At 41.8% G+C, this 8,433-nt stretch overlaps 1 protein-coding gene across 1 annotated transcript in view; it reads left to right on the forward strand.

Annotated features, from left to right (window-relative positions):
• The window catches only part of LOC104958062 (plexin-C1-like), a 7,895-nt gene extending 119 nt beyond the window's left edge, over positions 1-7,776 (forward strand). The window contains exons 2-11 of the mRNA XM_010785769.1: positions 173-341; positions 825-844; positions 3,687-3,762; positions 4,089-4,123; positions 4,269-4,364; positions 5,039-5,202; positions 5,289-5,436; positions 5,595-5,735; positions 5,816-5,890; positions 7,411-7,776. Coding sequence (XP_010784071.1) covers positions 173-341; positions 825-844; positions 3,687-3,762; positions 4,089-4,123; positions 4,269-4,364; positions 5,039-5,202; positions 5,289-5,436; positions 5,595-5,735; positions 5,816-5,890; positions 7,411-7,515 — 1,029 coding nt within the window. The 3' untranslated portion in view covers positions 7,516-7,776. The remainder of the gene's footprint in view (positions 1-172; positions 342-824; positions 845-3,686; positions 3,763-4,088; positions 4,124-4,268; positions 4,365-5,038; positions 5,203-5,288; positions 5,437-5,594; positions 5,736-5,815; positions 5,891-7,410) is intronic.
• Positions 7,777-8,433: the final 657 nt, after the last annotated feature.

The following is an 8,433-nucleotide window of genomic DNA, read 5'->3' on the forward strand; positions in this document are numbered from 1 at the left end:
CCCCCCCCCACTGCAGCCGCTCCACCCACAGCAGTCACTTTATCTGATCTTATAAACCACCATCTCACTTACTGCTCACTTCCATTACATTACATGCAAAACTGCCGAAAGGAAATAAGATGCTGTCCGATGACACATTAACTGTGAAAGTCTTGGACTCCCTGCTGTTCAGAGGCTGAAGGTGCTGTTCGCAGTGGGGGGGGACGGAGAGCTCAGCGAGCCTCTGGAGGTTGGCGCTCTCAGCTGTGACTCGGTGGAGCAGGTCAAAGAGAAGATCCTCAACGCCTTCAAGGCCAAGTTTGGGTTCCCCTACAACACCCCCCTCAGGGACATCCATATTGGTGAGTGACAGACCGGCTTCTCAACCCTTTATGTATTTTAAGAACCAACAAATAACTGATTCCACTAACATCCTTGTCTCTATGGATGAAACCTGATATTTATAATTCCTCTGTGCCAATGAGCGCCGTTGTTGTCCAAAATGGTGAAATACATCAGTGGGTCACACTGTTGCACTGTGGGACATTTCCTTAAAAAAGAGGAATACTTTCTCCTGTTTGGAAAACGTGCTTTCACACCGGAGTACTTTTCCCAGGAATAGTGTCGGCGCTTCTGGCGATTTACTCGGAAGGCTTCTACTGAAGCCAGTCGGAATGGCCCAGTCTCCAACTCCGGGGGACTCCGGGACTTCGGGTGATGGTATACGCCGTGAAGTTGTTTGCGGCCTGCCAGTAAACCCAAAGCAGAAGAAGACGTGACATCAGCGGCTTGATTTGCGTAATCCTCCCTCAGGGACTTATTCCGGTGTGACCGCGATCTACTAGGACAGTTCCAGGACAAAAGAGTTTGGCGGGGCTAAGTACTGGGAACTAAGTACAGCAAGGTAGTTGGTGTGAAAGCGGCTTTTAACTACGAACTATAAAAAGAGGCCTTTTATGCTGCGTTCACACCGGACGCGATGCGATGTTTGGGGGCGGCGCGATTACATGTAAAGTCAATGCAGAGACGTGGACAGACGCGAATTCGCTCCGACGGTGAGCACGCGGTGAGCACGCGAGAGTTCAATTTTTTCAACTCGAGCGTCAAATTCACGTGACGCGTTCTCGCGCAAGCCAATCAGCGGTGAGGATCTCAGCCTGCCGTCACCAGTGTTGGGACTAACGCGTTACACAGTAACGCGTTACTGTAACGCAACTACTTTTTGCGGTAACTAATAGCGTTACTAGTTACCTATTCCCATTAAGTAACGCCGTTATAGTTACTGTGATTTAAATGGGTGCGTTACTGTGTTACATTATGTGATCCAACTGAACCGAATCTCCCTGCGGATGTAACTTACAGGCGAATACAGTGATGTCCTCTCACAGTACCATGGACAAGTGAAAGTAACCAGAGAGGAGTAATGATTGGTTAACGCGGGGTAACATTTCAGGGTAAGCCAATCAGAGACAGAGTTGGGCGGGTCTTGCCTTATGGGGAAAATACACAAACACACAAACACTTGCTAACACACACACATACACGGCAACACCCAACAGCAGCACACACACACGCACACAATGGCAGATGCAAGTATCAGCGAGAGCAGCAGCGCATTTACAACTTGGAGATATAACCTCTATTTTCAATTTGTGGGGATAAAGGACGCAAAAAATATTACGGTCAAATGTAAACTGTGTGCAGGACAGAAAGCATTGTCCACTTGATTGTTGAGGCTACAACAAAGATGCCTGTCAAAATGTCTAAACATATATTTTGTGTTTTTATTGTTCCACTTACATTTCATAATGATAATTGCTACAATGGTGGAGAGTTGTCTTTTCTCTTACTGTGCCACAGAACAACACACAAACTTGTATTTTTATTGATATTATTTTTAAAGTAAAGTAACTTAGTTACTAGTTACTTTATAATTTAGTAACTAATAAAGTAACTAGTACGTTTTTGTAGTAGACAGAAACTATAACTATTACTAGTACTTTTTAAGTTAACTTGCCCAACACTGGCCGTCACTGACGTTCAACCAGAAACAATCAGCCGTTAGCTGTTAGCAGTTAGCGACACAGAGATCACAGCTCCTCATATCTGTTCAGAAACTGGACAAAAGTTAAACGAGTACAAACCACAGACTGTCTGTGTTATGGCGAATACAGTCGCTGGTTTATTTATGTCTGTAGGCCGTTGTTATGAGTGTGGAATGAGCATATACAACGTTAGCTTAGCCTGGTCGACCCGACCTTCATTCAGAAAACAAGCCTTTAAAAGGTTTTTCGCCTGCCGTCTTGTCTGCAGACTTGTCAAGCATTAATTCATGGTTTTTACTAACCGGTATCAGTATGTTGTTACGTCGGCATCATTTAGAAACGTGTATTACAATTTAATCACAGTAAAATATGTTCATTTTGTTGTAGTTGTAGCTCCCGAGCCAGTGGGCGTGCTTGTTTGAATGATGCGAGTAAACACAGCTGGCAGCGCGCGTGAAACTCGAGCGATTAGAGCGAAGCGAATATTCGGCTCGCGTCGGTGTGAACAACCCACTTAGACTAGAGCGATGCGATAGGAGCGATTAGAGCGAACTCACATTAGATAAATGACTGAGCTGCTGATAAAGATCAAACTAATACGATTATTGACTAATTTTCCGACTTTTTAAATGTAACTCTATAATCTAAAATACATATTTAGCTTACTGACATGTAGTGTTATAAATATATCTAGATTGTTNAGCCAACTGAGGGAGGGGATCCAGTGCCGCTAACTCCACAGGGACCTGTGCAGAGGGAGGAACATGCTGGTCAGCACTATAGGGACAGACTGGCAGCACACGTGTCAGCCCCACATGAGCGTCCTCCACACCTAAATGACCATGATTATTTCTTTATATAGTAAGTATATTAATGGCTTTCTTACATCATTCATTTAGTTTAATATGCAATCATTCCCCATGAATACATTTCAGTCAGACAACTCACGTGTTTCTTTAACATGTTTATTAGAAGCAGCATATAGTTGAGTTTGGCGACTAGGCTCGGGTCTCATCACTCCACTGATATACTGTACATAGCACGATGAGTGATGATTAAATAACTAACCCCGAGCCTACGGGTGGAAGCTGTGGTGGTGGTGGGGCAGCAAGCAGCAGCGACGTAGAGGTAGCTGCAGCAATAGCAGCAGCAAGCAATGCATAGAGAGAGATCTGGCAGGTTAAATAGAGCGGCATATTAAGGAGACTGTTTGGTTGGTTGTAGAGTGGCAAGGGGGCGTTATGCATGAATGCAGCATAAGTGCTCGAGTTGACTGCTTGAACTAGCTCGCAGGCTTCGCCCCATATGTCTCTTAAACATCTGCTTCTCATCGCAAACATATCCATAAGGGATGGACACGCATTCTGTGCAAAGCACCTGGGCGACACACAGTATCAGGGGATTTCTAAGGCTGACTGGTTTCTTGTTACCAACACACACACAAACAATAAAACCAAACAGTGAAATGTGAAAACGACAGCGTGGATGATTTTAACTTTTAAAACATATTTCTAGCCATTTCATCATGCAATTATTTGTTCTCATCTCATGCTGTTATAGTCACTTCACAGACTATTTCCCTTTTTTACAAGATGATGCATGAACATTTAACATGTTGCTATTTATGAACCTGTGCGTGTCGGTGTGTTTGTGCTCCTGAAGGTTCCTGATAGAGCGACAGTTAAAGTTCTTTCCAGGAAAACTCATCCTCCTCTGAGCCCGCAGGGAAGTCTAAAGGGTAAGAGCTGACACTTCAAACTGTTTGTGAAGCGAATGCTCTTTTCCTTAACAAGAGTTAGCTGTGAAAGTGAAACCTCTCTCATGACCTCCACTCTTAGAGGTGACACTGGATAGCACATTTTAGACCTAGTAGAATTGAGCATTTGAAATCCCAACTTCTCACCCCAATGTGTTAAAAAACTGATATTTTCTTTCGAAATGCTTAGGCCAAATAAATTAAGCTTATGAGTAATTGTTACTACAGCAAAAATAGACCACAAGTTGTCAGATAGAGGACGCTTTTTATTTACGCTCATGATTACATGTTTCTTTTTTCTCCTTTAGATGACGAGGACTTCTCTGGGAAATACTTTCACTTGGTGAGTAGCAGTTTGTGTTTTATGTGTGCTGTGGTAGATAATTTGAAGTCACAAACTACTTTGTAGTGTAGATGTGCACTATTCATGTGTGCACATCTCAGAAAACTACTAACTGAACGTTTTTTTAAATGGCAACTTTCTGCAGATTGATCCTGATGTAGATGAGGACCAGAGGAAGAACCCAGAGAGGAAGAAGTTAAAACTAAAGGAAGTGCACCTCACCAAGCTGCTCTCCACAAAGGCAAGAGGAACTAAAGTTACTGAAAGCAGAGTCCGTATCGCACACCATCTCCAAGCTGCAGAGGAAGCATGCTGTTTCAGTTTCACTCGCACACTGTTGTTTGTGGGTTACCCAAAACCAAGTTTGTGGCAAACGTATACATAATAACTATTTTACTAGCAAGGACCAACTGACCACTGTGTGATATTTGATAAAAGAAAGAGTACGGGCGGAGAGAGACTCAGAGTGGGGGTTCTGTCACTGCAACATTTCTGCTCGGGCTGATTACGGGCCCCCCAGATGGTTCCTGGAATGACCAATTAAAAGAATGCACAAGTTGGATACGAATGGATGAGGAGACAGGTAGAGAGGAGGACGGGATGTAGGGATATGGGGATTGGTGGATGAAGGGGTGGGTTGAGAGAATGGAGACAAACGGTGGCCGGATGTTTGGCCGGATATGAATAGACTTAGCAGTGGTTAGAGACGGGGTTGAGGCGTGGCCATGCTCCTGAACCTAGGTTAACAAATTAACTTAAAAACAACACAAAACAAATGTTTTAGTACTTCTCTTTTATTGATGATGGAAACATTATATTTGATAGTACAGCGTTCTGTACAGTTGTAATGTTTAATTATCACAGAGAAGAGGGAATTTAAACAGCAGGAAATTACATCACCTGCTCCTCCTTAAGGTGGCCGTGCATTCCTTTGTGGAGAACCTGTTCAGGTGTATCTGGGGGACGCCGCACTGCAGGGCACCGCTTGCTGTCAAATACTTTTTTGACTTCCTGGATGCTCAAGCAGATTCTATGAAGATCACCGACCCAGATGTCCTGCATATCTGGAAGACCAACAGGTATTGTCTGATCCGGGTGAAAATATTTAGTTTTAGACTTTAAACTGCAGCTTTCCTTTCTGACATGTCTTTTTGTTACTTTGCAGTTTGCCTCTGCGCTTCTGGGTCAACATCCTGAAGAACCCCCAGTTTGTCTTCGACATACAGAAGACTCCACAGCTGGACAGCTGCCTGACCGTCATCGCTCAGGCCTTCATGGACTCCTTCTCCCTAAGTGAGACCCAGCTAGGAAAGGTACTGTACAATACACAGCTCATCATTTACCAACTGACAGCTTCTCCTTTGCCTGGTGAGACAGCAGGTGGAGGTGGAACTATTGGATTAACCCTAATATAAAGACAAGAGAGTGTTTGCGTCTATGAAATCATACCTTTAATACCATTGTGTTCCAGCATGCACCAACCAACAAGCTCCTCTATGCCAAAGACATTCCCAAGTTCAAACAGGAAGTAAAGGCTTACTACAAGCAGATCAGAGACCAGCCACCAATCACAGACTCAGAATTCAAGGAATTCCTGCAGGAAGAGTCAAAGGTAATGTCCTTTTAGTGCAGAACTTTTGACCATAATGACCAGCAGTGAATGGATGAGTCACTCGTTTGTTTTTATTGTAGAAACATGAAAACGAGTTCAACGAATCTGTAGCCCTCAGAGAACTCTACAAGTTCATACAGCGCTACTTCACAGAGGTGAGTTCATCTTCACTCGCTTACATTCATTTCCATTTTATTTAGTTAAATATATGATCTGTTATATTAAATGGCGAATGAAATTCTTAGATGATAACAAACGGATGATGTTGTGAATGTCACATGTGGATTTGTTAAGTGTGACTCAAATGTGAGAAAATAAAGGATTTGAGGAAATCAGGTAGTAAATCATCACAAGAAATGATTCCGCCAGCTCAGGCACTTACACTTTTTATTAGACTTTTAATTTTCAGCAGCGCTCAATGGTGGGCTAGAACTTTGAAATCTATAAAAATCCATTAAAAAAAAATGTTATTAATCTCTTGATCTAACTATAATTTAAACACAGTTGTGTTCATTTAGAGTTTTCTTTTTAGAAATAGATGTTAGTTGTTGCAACCTTAACAAGTTTAGGCTCCCCGGTGCAAATAACAAAAAAGTCAATTGATATTCTGGAAAAATAGTTATATATTTAAACTGTGTATAAATGATTTAAAAACATTACATTTGACTAAAGATAATGAATTGTACTGCAGGAAATACAACTCTAACTGTAATTATCTAATTATGGCAGAGGAAGTGAAAACGTTGTTCACTTCCTCTTCCAAGCTTAATAGTTTTGTTAGTAAGTGTGGCACGCATCAGGGACACACCACCAGTGGGAATTACTGTTATTTAAAATAGTTTTATGATTTTCCAAATTGCTTGTATTCCAACCCTACAAGAGACATATTATATCAACATAATAAAAGCAAATAAAAGTCAATACAAATACTATTTCAAATGTTCTATTTGAAACGCAAGATGGTCACCAAGAAGGAGGGCCAGAGAAAAATGACATTTGAGGCGGTGTTTTAGAGCTATTCGATATTTAAAATAATATTTTAATTACTGCATTCACATTTTGTCTAAGAACAAGTATATTTACCACCACAAGTGCATGTTTTAGCATTCTGGGCATGGATTATATGAAATGTCATAGATGGGACAGAAAATGTCTTCAAATTCTGGAATGACCCATTTACGCTGGTGCTTTCTGCTTCATGTGCATCACAACTGGTTTCTGTGTTCTTCAGTTTCCCTTTGTTGTGGGATGTATCGTAGATGTTGGCAGCAGCAGTTATTTCACACTTGTGAAACCAGAAGTTACAGGAGGCAGTGTCGAGAGGAAATTTGATTTCAAAGCTTCTTCTGCTTTTTTGAGCCCACTGTCGTTTCCTGCTCTCATGTGCAGAGTGGCACAGAAGTGAACCCTGCAAAGCTTTATATGAGCACTACAGTTTTCTCACTTTAACTCATTCTTGGATCAATTAACTGAAATGACTGGATAACCCACACAATTGTTGTGGTTGAGACTGTAAATGGGGGGAGGGAAAGGGGTCTGACATGCAGTAAAAGGTTCCAGGGTTGGAATTGAACTATAAGTTGCTGTAATTTGGAGTAAGAGTAGCTACTAGGCTAAGAAGGCATTTGGAGTAGGTTTTTAATATGCTCTTTACTGTCTTTTGCCTTTTCCACAGATCAAAGAGAAGCTGAACCTAAATGGAGCCCCTTCTGAGATGATGGAGCAACTACAACATGTTAAAAACTCTTTTGATGAACTGAAGAGCTGCTCCTGGAACTGAGCAAGCCTTCTTCCTCTCACATGACACAAAACCCTGCTGGACTCTGAACTCTGGGAAGTCCTTGGCATCTATAACATTGAAGTGATGCACCTGTCAGTAGTTCAGTTTATAAAAAATATGCATTTACGGAAATCAGACATGTAACCAACACATATGTCAATAAGAACCATTCTTCTGAGGTCAGAGGACTGTACTACGAAGCTGGTTCAACCTAACCTGGATATGTTTGAGTTAGCCGGTTGGCCTAATCCAAAACATACGCGCTCTCGCTAAACGGTACTACGACGCGGGTTATCAACTCGTTAACTTAAGCCAGCCGTGTCCTATCTAGTTAGGCGCGCGTTCACATGAAAGGGGTGGTATTTGGAGCATTTGACCAATCACAAACATGGAGAAGCGTACTGACAGCGCAGCGTCATACTTCCTGAATGAAAAGTCAACTATAATATTAGACAAATATGAAGACGTTAAACTTTAAACATCCATGACTTAAACACTTTATCCAGGATAAAAGCCACATAGCTGCACCTGCAAGGTGAATACAGCTGGTAAAAGAAATGCGTACATTAACAGGTTTATGATATCACTGTCCCGTTTAAGACAAGAGGGGATCTGACTTTAATTACATTTGACTCAAGTGTTTCGTCAACTTAATGTATTGCTTAAAATAATACTTCTGCATACAGTATGTGATACTGTAAGTGTTGCACGGCCAGATACGGCTCAGCTGACTCAGATAAGGAAATATATGATACATTATGTGATATGAATGATAATGGGACACATCGACGTCTGCACTCACAGTGCCGCGGACTGTAGGCAACGTGATGTTACTTTGATCCGGTTACTTATGTTGTGGCAGATATTTAATTAAGCTTTCTTAACATAATAGTATAATAGTTATAATAGTCAGATTGC

Source organism: Notothenia coriiceps, unplaced genomic scaffold, assembly GCF_000735185.1.
Source record: "Notothenia coriiceps isolate Sejong01 unplaced genomic scaffold, NC01 NC01_scaffold00028165, whole genome shotgun sequence".
NCBI lineage: Eukaryota > Metazoa > Chordata > Actinopteri > Perciformes > Nototheniidae > Notothenia > Notothenia coriiceps.